This window comes from Talpa occidentalis, unplaced genomic scaffold (genome assembly GCF_014898055.3).
Source record: "Talpa occidentalis isolate TD23 unplaced genomic scaffold, MPIMG_talOcc4v2.1 talOcc4.12, whole genome shotgun sequence".
NCBI lineage: Eukaryota > Metazoa > Chordata > Mammalia > Eulipotyphla > Talpidae > Talpa > Talpa occidentalis.
Genome location: NW_023601212.1, coordinates 40,917,733 through 40,930,683, shown reverse-complemented (window position 1 = coordinate 40,930,683; position 12,951 = coordinate 40,917,733). Strand labels below are relative to the sequence as shown.

At 44.2% G+C, this 12,951-nt stretch overlaps 1 protein-coding gene across 3 annotated transcripts in view; it reads left to right on the top strand.

The window, feature by feature from the left end:
- CACNA1A (calcium voltage-gated channel subunit alpha1 A) overlaps positions 1-12,951 on the top strand; it is a 216,052-nt gene that overhangs the window by 113,192 nt on the left and 89,909 nt on the right. For 2 of the 3 annotated variants that reach the window (XM_037505963.2, XM_037505964.2), the window contains exons 7-9: positions 9,344-9,447; positions 10,538-10,653; positions 11,743-11,799. In XM_037505963.2, coding sequence (XP_037361860.1) covers positions 9,344-9,447; positions 10,538-10,653; positions 11,743-11,799 — 277 coding nt within the window. Of the gene's footprint in view, positions 1-9,343; positions 9,448-10,537; positions 10,654-11,742; positions 11,801-12,951 lie in introns of all 3 variants that reach the window. The other variant, XM_054693304.1, reaches the window with a different exon arrangement.

The following is a 12,951-nucleotide window of genomic DNA, read 5'->3' as shown; positions in this document are numbered from 1 at the left end:
CATTACTCACCGAGGCTGGGTGGCTTGCCTGTCAGGACCACCGTCACATATGTAGTCCATCATTGGTAAACATCAATATGAAAACATCAGTATACAGTATATTGAAATTCTGTGCCCAAATTGAGGTCTAACTCATGCCTAACTGCTAGATGATCAACCTTAGTTGGCACAAAACATCTCTGCCCTTGGCCTGGAGCCTCTCAGGCACCCACATGACTTTGTGCCCACTGGTCAAGACTCTTCCTTCCTACCCCTTCCTTGGGCCCAAGCTGGAAGGCCTTTTGGAATCATGTATTATCATTCCTTTCCCTTATGCCTCCCTGTTCTGGGTACTTCTCTGTGTACCAACCTATGATTCCATGTCAGTGGCCCTCTAAGTAACCCATTTTACAAATGAGGAAGCAGGTCCAGAACTAAGCTCAAGGAGTTAGGGTTGAAATCCAGCTCTGACTCACTGCTGGTTCCCTCAGAACCTGCCACTTACCACCTCCCACAGCAAACAGGACTGAGAACTAGTTCTCTGAACTCAAGGGGGTAGGATGGAGGAGCTCAAAGAGGGGTGCACTGGGGCCATTTGTTGGAGACAAAAGCTGGTGGCTCTGCATGTTGCTGGAGCAACAGGTGGCCTCATTTCACAGGGACCCCCTCACCATATGTGCCCTGCTTGGCTCAGAAGAGTAAGAAATTACCTCCACCCCACACATGGGACGTCCCTAACACAATCCTCACCAGCTGGGCTAAAGCAGCCTAGGGCTGCCATGTGGATGATGGACTCTGCCCTCTTTTGGCTCCTATTAGGAAGGGAAGATGGAGAGAATTGGAGCGCATGGCCCGGAGCACTTGTGAGCAGCAGGGTTCCTGGTGGAACAAGGGCAGCTTGAATATTGGCTTTCATTAGCTGAGAGATTACTGTGAGGCATACATCTTCTTTGCATCATCAATTGATCCATGGAACAACCTTGTACAGTTTAGCTCCATCTTCCAGATGAGTGAACCAAGGACCATAGAGATAGAGACACCTGCCAAAATGTACCCTAGTCAAGGATGGCAAAGTCAGGCTTAGAATCCCGCACTGGGAATTAATCATTCTACTCCCTCCATCTCTCCCTAAGTCTCCTCTTCTTTTTTCCCTCTTTTTCTCTCTTGTTAATCTTCCCCTCTCCTCTGCCTTCTTTTCTTCCTCTTTCTCTTCCCACTTCACCTCCCCTCCACCTCTCTCCCTAGTTAATGTCAACTAGGAATATGGCAAAACTTTTTAATTTATGATTGTAGGTACATGTCCTTGAGCAAATGGTCACTAATGTTTGGAACTGTGCTTTGGCTGAGCCCTTTTTCATTTGTAAATGTTCATGTTGATCAACATCAAAGCAGTTGGTTTTGGAGAACTTTAAATCACACATTTATCCAACAAGCATTCATTGAATACCTGCTGTATGCAGGTACTCTTCTAGGCACCAAGGATAAGGGAAGAAACAAAAATCCCTGTTTGGGGGGAATTTGACATTTTAAGAGGGAAGCAGGTGATCTACAGGATAATTAAGAGACATTTGTTTACATTTATATATGTGAAGGACAGATAGTATCTTAAACATTTTAGGGTTTGTGGACCATGAAGTCTTAGTTGCATCTTCTGAATCTGATGTCATGACACAGAAGCAGCAGCAGAGAAAACACATAAATGAATGGGCGTGGCTGTGTGCCAATAAAACCATAATTCACACAAAAAGGTGGCTAGCCCATTGTGTGTAGTTTGCTGACCCCTAGTTTAAAAGTTGATAAGAGGGCTTCCCCGGTGGCGCAGCGGTTGAGCGCTGGGCTGCGAAGCTGCCTGCAGCCTCTGCAGTGTCATTTCGATCCCTGGACGCCGGTGAGGGGCCCACATGGTGCGCAGACCTCTCCTGTCTCGCCCGCTGCTCCCCTCAGCAGTGTACTTCGTCAATCTGTCTGCTCTGCTCCCAACTCTGGCTCTGGTGAATTCTCTCACCCTCCCACGCTTCTGACTGTACCCAGTGCTTGTATAAACAAATAAATAAATCTTTTTTTAAAAAAAAAAAGTTGATGAGAGCTCAGGAGAAAATTGAAGTAGTAAAGTAAGTGATTGTGGATCATTAAGGTGAGAGATGGCAGTCCTAATAAGATCTGAGGGAGGTGAGAGGAAGTTACACAGGTATTTCAAGGAAGGGAGCCCAGGGGAACTGAACAACCAGTTGCAAAGGCCGTGAGGCAGGCGTGTTCCCAGTGTTTGCGAGGAGCACTGAGGCAGCCCATTTGGCTGAAGAGGAATAGTGAGTAAGGGGAGGTGACAGGAATAAGATCAGGGAAGTGACAGGAAACCTCCTAGGCAGAGAGGCCATATGATTTATCATCCAAACCAGGACAATTTTGAAAGCAAATAGGGGAAGGAGGCCACAAAAAATAATGAACAGGCTTTGCATGACCTATGCGAGGTGTACACCAGGACATAAACCTCCGTCATAGCCACTCTGGGGGTTTTGCCTATTTCACAGTCAAATCCACCCCATATTTATCCCATGTGCTGGGGAAGTAGGTATTTTCCTGAGCTGAGTATTTTTTTTTACATCCTTTATACTTTTTTTGAATGAACCATGCTCAAAAAATTAGAGAAAAATCAACCACAAAACAGAAGGCACTTAAGGATTTTACTGGGACTCAGCCATTAATTTGTTTGATGAGTATTTATCGAGCACTTGCTAAGCGGCAGGCGCCACGCTGCACACTAGGTACCGGCAGTGCTGGGATGAATCAGTATTTTCCCTTCATTTGAGGCTGCTAGAGACCAATCATTATAAACATAAAATACTACATAAGTGCAGCAAAGGGGTAAAGTAGGGGGGGAAAGTCAGTCAGTTGCAAGGCAGAATGACAGGTCTAGCCCCAGCGGTCCCAGTTGTAAAGGCCCACCCTGTGTGAGCTGGGCCAGTTCATCATCTCTCTCGACCTGTTTCCCCATCCACTGGGAGTGGAGATTATAGGAATTGAGGGGTGTTTCATTGAATCAGAGGACTCTACTAAAGCCACAGGAGTTGTCCCATCTGCTTCTCCATTCTTAGGAAAACAGCCTGAGCATTTGAACCTGGAATAATTTATATTTCCTTATATTACTAGTAATATTATTTAAACTATCCAGGACCTCGGGATTATGTTCATTCACCCAGGTAACCAGAGCTTAGTAAGCTCCTACCGTGTGCCAAGTTCTGAGCCCTGAAGAACTGACATTTTAGGGAACAAAGACAATCTGCAAACAAGTAAATGTGCAAATTGACAAGATAATTAAGAGAGCAAAATCTGCTGGGAAGAAAGTGTGTCTGGCTGTGCCGTAGTGTGGGACAGGTCCTTTTGATCAACAGGTCTATAAGTCTTCTCTAAGAGGGGATAGAGTAGTGCTAAAGCTGAGTAATGAGGAGGAATCAACCAAGCTAAGACCAGAGGGAAATTAGACTCCAGGAAGAGGCTTAGCGAATGGAATTAACTAGCTCATTGCCATTTTGAACTTTACCTTTAAGGGACAGCAATTTCTCCATCAGGGATAGATTTCTCTCACCCCACTTGTCTCTTGAGATCTGTATAAAGGTCAGTGAGAAAGTGACATTTGAGAAGAAGTTGAAGGAGATGAAGGAACAAACTAAGGAGATGCCAGGATGTATTCAGGAAAGCTAGGTTAAGCAGTAACAAACATCCCCCAAACTTTCTAAGATTTTAACAAAAAAGGTCTTTTCTTGTTCATGCTAAATGTCCAGTGCAGGTTGGCAATGGGGGAGAAAGGGCTCTGCTTCACATAGTCCCTTTTGACCTAACTCATAGAGCAGCCACCACCTGGGCATTGCCACTTGCTGTCCCCGAAGAAAAGAGAGCCCTGGAGGCTTCACATGGCAGCTCAATGCTCTGGTCCCAATGTGACACAGGTATTTCCACTCATTCCTCATTGACCAACACTTACACGTGGCCTGCAGCCAATCACAGGAGGGTTGGAAAGGGTCATCCCATCTTACACCACAAATGTTTAGTGACAGCACTAGTGAGAAATAGCATACCAGGCAGTGGAACTCTTTGAACCTTTGGAAGAAAGGCAGGGTGCTCTTGAGCACACAGCCCACCCTGTATTATTAACAAGCAAATTTCCCTCCCTCATCCACCTCCTCAAACCCAGACTTGTGTGCAACCTCCTTAACCTGAACTATCAGAGAAGATGAGAACCTAGGAGAGAAAGTTTGGACCCCCCACATTTTTTGCTATCATAAACTAGCCACACAAACACCAGTTTTCCTGTTTGGAAAATATATTTCCCATTTTCCTCCCAAGAAAAATGGAGAGCTTACCATTTGGGGAGAGCCCAACTCCCAATCAAAAAACCACCTAAATCTCTGCCAACTTCTCTGTGAGCCTTTAGATTCAGAGCATGTAATTGAATGATCTCAGCTAGATTTGAAAGAGAACAAATGTCTCTAAAATAAGATAGCAGAATCTCAGTCCCCAGGAAGGGAAAAGCAAAAAGGAGGTGGGAGCAAGAGTTGGAGCTAAGGACAAAGGCATATGGATCTTGGACCCACCTCCCACTTAGTCATTCAAAAAACATTTATTGAGAACTGTATAAATACCTGGCATATGCTAGGAAATATAGGAGGGACCCCAAAACACAGTGTCCCTGCCCCCTGTGAAACGGAAATTCCAGCTCCGGAGATGGACAGAAGCAGGAGAAATAAGTAAAAGTTAGAAGAGAAGAGCGAGGGGAAAAAAACAGAGCAGTAAATTGGATTAGAAATGAAGGGGGCAGCTGTAAAGGGCCATCAGGAAAGACATTTGAGCAAAGACCTGATGGAGGTGAGGGAAAAGCCAGCTAGGAATCTGAGGGAAGCATTCTAAACAGGGGGAACAGCACATGAAAAGACCCTAAGGTTTGGGGTATTTGAGGCTCTATAAGGTGACCATGAAGCTGGAGTAGAGTGATTGTGGATGAGAGGTGGAGGTGAGAGGTGGTGATGAATTTGGCAGGGAATACCTTTGCCATGTTAGTAGTTCAGGAACTACTAAACTTTTAGTAGTTCTGTGTTCATTTTCTGTGACTGCCATGACAAAATACTGTAGCTAGGTGACTTTAAACAACAGAAATATCTAATCTCCCAGTTGTGATGGCCAGAAATCCATAATCAAGGTTATTGGCTGCTGGGTGGTGCTTTCTCTAGACTCTGGGTAGAATCCTTCCTGCCTCTTCCTTTCTGGTGCTGGCTGTCCACTCTGTCATCCCATGGCTTACAGCTGTGTCCTCCCAATCTCTGCCCCTGTTGTCCCATGGCCATCCTTTCCTGGTATATCCCTGTCTTTGCCTGGCGTTTTCACTTTCTTAGAGGGCCACCGGTCATACTGGATTGGGGCCCACCTTCATGACTTCATCGTAATTTGATGACTGCTGCAAAGACCCACATTCACAGGTACCAAGAGTAGGACCTCAAAATCTTTTGGGGCATGTAGGGTTAGAGTAGAAATTTCTCCTTACCTGCTCAGACTAGTCAAACAATCAAATTAACATCAGACATATTGGTAGGAGAAAAGAATAAGTTTAATTGCATACATATGGGGACTCTACATTGATGTAAATTCTGAAGTAAATGGGACCAAAGGAGGGTATTTATCCTGAGCTAAAGAATGGGGTGGAGCCTGGGACTACAAGGAGAGAGGAAGGTGGCTTCATCCAATAAAAACCTGATGCTCTGTAACTCACTACTTGCCCTGCCACTTAGATGGGTTTCTCTAACAGAAATGTTGTTTCTGGAGATAACCACGAATCTGGATAATAGTTCCAGTCTTTATTCTTTTAGCTAGTTAAGGGAGTGGTGCTACTTTTCTTAAGCCCTGTAGGACCTCAACTGCTCTCAGCTTTAAATAATCTACATGTCAGCATGACAGTCCAGGGAACATCTTGGGGAGGCCTATCCTTCAAGGAGACACAATGCAATCCACAGCAGGACTTTGGGCATGGAATTTTACCTGCCCTGCCTCAGTCTCCTCACCTGGGAGAATGGGAAGGATAACATACTGCCTTTTGGAATTCATGGGAGAATTAATTGAGCTCAAGAAGGCCAAGTATGTGGAACCATGGGTGTCTGCTATGCTGGGCAGCATGCCATGGGACCGGGGGCTCCCGTGCCTGTTAGGGAGCTGGAACATGGACAGTCTAAAGTGGAGGGCTGCTGTGTCACATCCTCAAGGGACCTCAACTCCTCCCTCCCCATCAGTCCTGTCTCCTTTAGCCCCCCCTCTCCCCCCACTGCTCTGTTACTCTCCAAAGTCTACTTCCCGAAACAGCCCTGACTTTTCCTTCTGTTGGCCAGAGCAGGTTTTCTTTCTCTGGGCTATATTTAGCCCTAAGAAATGGGAACGAGAGGCCTCAGCCACTGCTATGTCAGGCGAGAAGTACAAAGACGCTCCTGCCTTCTGTCCAGTCCTGTTCTGCTGACTCCATGTTTTCTTCCAGAACCTTCCAGAAGCAAAACATGGGGAACATTTGGGGCTTACTAGAACAAGAACATGGACTATCTGCCGACACATGTCTGCTGTCCCCAGAATTATATCCATGATGGAAGTTGGCTATTCTGTTTATTTCATTTTCAATTTTTCATTGTGGCAAAATACACAGAACATAAAATATACCATCTTGACCATTTTTAGGTGTACAGTTCATTGGCATTAAGTACATTCACATTGTTGTGCAACTAACACCACCATATGGCCATCTCTGGAACTCTTTCTGTCTTGCAAAGCTAAAACACTGTCCCTGTCTAACACTGATATTCCTGATCCTCCCCCAGTCCCTGGTGCCCACCATCCTATTTTCTTTCACTGTGAATTTGACTTCTCTGGGGAAAGAAAGTGGAATCATATACAGTATTTGTCTTTTGGCAACTTGTTTCACTACATAATATCTTTGAAATTCATCCATGTTATAAGATGTGTATGAATTTCCTTCCTTTTTAAGGTAAAGTCAACTTTAAAAGAAAAAATCTTAATTAAAGTAAAGTGGACTTACAGAAAATCCCACAGATCAAAGTGAGAAGGAGCTTGATGAATTTTCACAAATTGAACATGCCCATGTAACCAACACCCAGATGAGGATATAGAAATGTCTCAGATCCAGAAGCTACCAGTGCCCTCTCCCTAATCACTGCCCCACCAAGGGTGCCCTGTCAGCACCCCAAGCATGGTTGCCTATTTTGGTTCTTTTTGTATTTTGCATAAGTGAGCTCTTACATAGGTGCTCTTTTCTGTTTGCCTTCCTTTGCTCTACATTAACTTTTTAAGGTTTCATGTGACAGGCGGCAATACTTCTTTGCACAGTATATATTTATTCATCCTCTTTCCCATCAGGTAGGATTTGGGTTGTTTCTAGTTTGGTGTATCATGAAGATCACTCCTGTGAATATTCTTGCACATGCCTTTGCCATACATAGGTTCACATTTCTGTTGGGTAACAACTCAGCAGTGGAATTTCTAGATCATAATACATGATTAACCTTAGCAGAAATTCTCAAGCCATTTTCCAACCAAATATTATGGGTTGAATTGTGTGTTCCCACCACCACCAAAATTTATATATTAACATCCTAACCTCCAGAATCCCAGACTGTGATCTTATTTGGGAAATGAAGACATTGCAGAAGTAATTAACCAAGATGAGGTCATGAGGGTGGGCCCTAATCCAGTATGATTGGTGTCCTTACAAAAAGGGGAAATTGGGCCACAGAGACAGACATAGACACACAGGGATAAAGTTGTGTGAAGGTGAAGGCAGAGGTCAGGGTGATTATCTAGAAGCCTAGACACTCCAAAGATTGTCAGCAAACCCTCCAAAGGAGGAGGAGAAGCATGGAACAGATTCTTCATCAGAGCTCCCAGAAGGCACCAACTGTGCTTGATACCCTGATCTTGGACTTCTGGTATTCAGAACTGTGAGGCTAGATATTTCTGTTGTTTTGAGCCACCCAGTTTGTAGTTATTTGTTACAGCAACCATTTCCCCCGTCCATTTCCTTGCAGCCTCACCAACACCTAGTAGTGTCAGACCTTATCATTTTAGCATTTGCATAACAGTAACAGCATTGTTTATATTTTTAAAGGTGAGCTTTTAAAGCCACACCTGGAGACCCAGCATTCTCTAGATGCCACAGAACTGATGAACTATTGGAAGATTTCTCTCCTCCCCTCAAACCCAGTGCTCTGGCTTCTAAAGTTGAGGTTTCTCCCGACAGACGTTAAGGTCAAGGGCTCTGGTTCCTATCCCATATCTATCACTGTATAGATCTATGACTTCAGGTTGACTGTTTTGTCTTTCTGTCTTTCTGATCCTCAATTTCCTCAGCTGTAAGTTAGACATGATGATAATATAGGACTATCATGAGAACTAAACAAGCTAATAGGTGATGTGTTTAGAGGAAACCTTGGCACACAGAAAATATCCTGTAAGTTCTTTGGTCTCTCTCTCTCTCATCCTCCCATTGATAGTCTCCCCTCCCTTTACTTCCTTCTTGCCAGTGTTCTGTTTTCTATATCAGACAAGAATGTCGTATTTATGGACTTCATCCCCTTTTAAAATATAGCTGTGTGTTTCTGGGAATTTTTCATGGTTGACATTGGGGTTGCTGAGAATAAGGGAAGGAGACAATTGAAGAAAAGGTACACTGCCCTGCAATCTGGCTTGATGGTTTAACTTGCTTGTCAGACCTTGCAATCATATGCCTTCTCTAAGGGAGTGTGTGACTGTGTCTGGGAAAAAGGAGGGAACCAGGGGCTCATAGCTACATTTGGATGGGCTTTTGCTTGTCCTTCTCTTCCTGGAATCTGGTCTGCGAAGTCCCCCCAGGTTTCATGCTGATTTCTAGGTTGTCTAAGAACTACATGGTGGGCCTCCCCGGTGGCGCAGCTTTTGAGTGCTGAGTTGCGAAGCTGCCCACAGCCTCTGCAGTGCCTGTTCGATCCCCGGCCACCGGGTGAGGGTCCCACATGGCACGCAGACCTCTCCTGCCGCCCGCTGCTCCCCTCAGCAGTATACTTTGTCACTCTGCCTGTTCTGCTTTCGCTCTGGCTCTGGTGAATTCTCTCACCCTGCCGCGCTTCTGACTATACCCAGTGCTTGTGTAAATAAATAAATCTTTAAAAAAAAAAAAAAAAAACTATATGGTAAGGAGAAGACTTTGTCCTATTAATGGTATCTCTGGAGTTTCACTCACTGGCAATCCTGTGTCTTCCATTTTCCTCTCCAGGCTTCCAGAGCTCCCCTTCCCCATATGAGTTCCTCTCTACACTCACCTTATTTCCTGCTTCACTTCCCACAGAGCAACGATGCCTCAGGGAACACTTGGAACTGGTTGTACTTCATCCCTCTCATCATCATTGGCTCCTTTTTTATGCTGAACCTTGTACTGGGTGTACTGTCAGGGTAAGTCTCTGCTGCTCTCTCTATCACACTACCTGTCACATATTCTTCCCAGGGAAAGGCAATAAAACTTTATTTTCATTCTCCAGGCAGAGCACAGTCCTCTTCCTTTGTTTGAGTTAGCCACCATTATTTGAAGGCTTTGATTCATAGGTGCCACTGTTAAGGGCACCCAGGGAAGGGACTCATCGGGACTAAAATCTAGTCTAACCTCAATTCACCAGCCTGTGCCCATGGCATTATGCTATCTATTCCCTAAGGGAAAGGAAACATCTTTCTGATACACACCTCTCATTCAGAAGGTTTTCCCAAATTTTCTAGATTCACAACTCACCTATAGAGCCTTAATTTCTATAATTTACATTTTTTAAAAAGTTAGGTTTCCACACTCTCCTATTTTCCAAATATAAAATCATTGCATACAGTCTGACATATATTTTCATGACACACATTGCCCCCTACTCCCAAGATTTTTTGTTGTTGTTTAATCATAAACAGGTTTTCATTTTTCTCAATATAAGAAGTCTTGGACATGGTATGGTGGTTCCGTGGTACCATAAGGAACCCCAGATGCTTCTAGTTTTTCATTCTGGCACTCTTATCAGATGCTTTCAATCTCATTGACACCTCGTGGCCTCAAGATGACTGTCATGTGCTCACAAGATGGCCATCCTATGTTCCAGACAGGAAAAGAAAGAAGAGAAACAGGAAGAGATGGGACCTAATCAGCAAATGAAGGCTTCTGCAGAAATTTTTACTTATGTCTCTTTGGTTAGGAAGACTGAAAACAATTTTTAGCCATGAATACAGAGAATGAGAGTAGAGTAAAAGTGGAGTATATAGCCAACAGTGGTTGGCATGGCATAGTTTTTTGGCTTTACTTTTTTTCTACCAGGGTATATTTGTTGGAAAATGTGGGAAGCTGGCAGAGATACCTATCACTCCTATAATGTTCAGTCTTCTCCCAGAAGATCTGAATTCTCTTGTTGAAATCCACTGCCCTTCTGAAGCCCCCAAACACACATATACATACACACAGAGACTCCCTAAAATTTCTGAAACCACCAGATCCAGCTTTTTTGTGTTTCTGCAGGGAGTTTGCCAAAGAAAGGGAGCGGGTGGAGAATCGGCGGGCTTTTCTAAAGCTGAGGAGGCAGCAGCAGATTGAAAGAGAACTCAATGGGTACATGGAGTGGATCTCAAAAGCAGGTGAGACTCTTTTATTATGGGGCCCAGTAATAGAAATCCCAGGCCACAGCCTATATACAGTTTGGAGATAGGTAAAGGGAGGGCCATTATGAGAGGAGGAAGAGGATCTGGCTGGTCATCCCAATCTTTGGCAGCAGGAATCCAGAGTATGATGAATTCATTGGGATAAAGCCAAAAGACATGACATAATGGTAAAGAGCTCTAAAACTATATGTTAGGTTATACCCCAGTCTTCCACCTCCTAGCAGTGCATCTCACCTCTGTGCCTCAGTTTCCTTGACTGTTACATACCTACATACACACCTCATCATTTGAGTATTCACCTAATAGTTTCTATACTGTATTCTATACTGTAATCCAGATTTAGGAAGAATGGTGCCTAACAGACAGGCATATGTTTATTTGTTCACTTATTCAGGAAACACCTGCTTTGTGCCAAGCACCATTCTAGGCACTGAAGATATGCGAATGAACAGATCAGGTCAAATCCCTGCCCACATGGATTCCTGTATTCTAGTGAAGAGACAGAAATAAACAAACATATAATGCTAAGAAACATAAAGCAGAGTTAGGAGCAGAAAACAATTGGAGATGGGGTAATCAGAGGGAGTCTCTCTGAGGAGGTGACATCTGAGCGAGACCTGAATGGAATGAAAAAGGAAGTCTGTGGTTGTCTACTAGGAGTGCATTCCAGGCAGCAGGGAAGTCAAATGCAAAGGCCTTATTGTAGGAGCAGAGTAATAATAGCAAGGAAGTCAGTGTGGCTGGAGCAGAGTGAGTGAGGAGAGCATGGGAGGGAAAGAGGACAGCGGGGTGATGGGTTCAGATCAGGCAAGGCCATATAGGCTACAGTAAGGATGTTGGTTTTTCCTTTGAGGGAGGTGGGAATGATGTTGGCCATTACTACTATTGCTGAAGTGGGGCTAGGAGTCAGAAACTCATTGAGCAATGCACTTCTGACTGATTGAGTGTCCCCATCAGCAAAGGGAGAGTGGAGGTAGCTGAGAGCTTCTCCTTTCTGGTTCAAGGGAACCCATCCAGAAGAATCTTTCAGATGCCATTGCTTAACTCTGTCCTCTTCATCCACAGAGGAGGTGATCCTTGCCGAGGATGAAACTGATGGGGATCAGAGGCATCCCTTTGATGGTAACTGCTCCAAACCTGGCTAGAGAAGGTGGGAGGGGAGTGTCCCAAAAGAAATCAGTTCAGTCATTGCTGGGGGAACAGGGTGCACAGTTTCTAAGGGATCTCAGGGGACGGATATTCAGGGCCCAGGTATGGCTAAGAACAAACGAAAGACCAGGTCAGGCCCAGGAAGATATAAAGGGTTGCAGGAATCTGCCTCCTCAAGGAATTTCAGGACCTCTGCAACTTCAGGACTTACGTCTTCTGGTCTACCCTTTCTGTGTTCACCATGTGCCCCTCTTCTGCCTATGCTTACATTTTTCTCTCCTGCAAAATGGGCATGATAGTAACACTTATCTCTTTGGATTATTTATGAGTAAGATATTAATTACTGCACACAGAATGCCTAGAACTGTGTCCAGCACAGGTCAGTACTGTTCACTGAATTAAAAAATAAATTATTTAACACCACCAAGAATTCAGCTGTCTGTAAGGGAGAGTTGTCTCACATGTTTGAAATTCGGCTAAACAGAGCAAAGGCTTTTGATTGAAAATACCATGAATGAGAAGAAAGAAAAAGAACTGGGACTCTATCCCATAAGGGGATAAAGTGAATTTTAGTATTTTGGAGAGAAGAGATTTGCCATGGGGGTATGTAAATCACTTTATTTGAAGTTTCTGAACTCATTGTCCCCAAGCAAGCTCTTGGTGTGTAGAAGCTAAGTATTAGGAGAGGGCATGCATGGCCCCAGACTGCTAAGACTTATGCTGGAGGTCAAGGGATGGATTGTTTTCCGAGGAGTCACTATAAATCCAGTCCCAGTGCTTCCAGAGGGGAAATAGTGAGCACACACTTTGAGTCAGACAGAACAGAACTTGAAAATTAAATTCATTATAACAAAACCAAAATGACCCAGTTTATCTGTGTTGAAACATTTTCTGATCTCTGTACTTAATTTCAATAAATATCAGAATGTCAGAAAAAAAAAAAAAACAGATCTTGATTCTTGTCTTTACCACTTGGACAAAAGCATGTTAATCCCCAGTCTATACACCTGTGAGATGACTACACTGTGCCCTCCCAAATAACCAGATTGTCGTGATGGTTAAAGATACAACCGCACATACAAGGTGCCTGGTTAAGCACCTGGCACCACAGACACACTCTGTGGG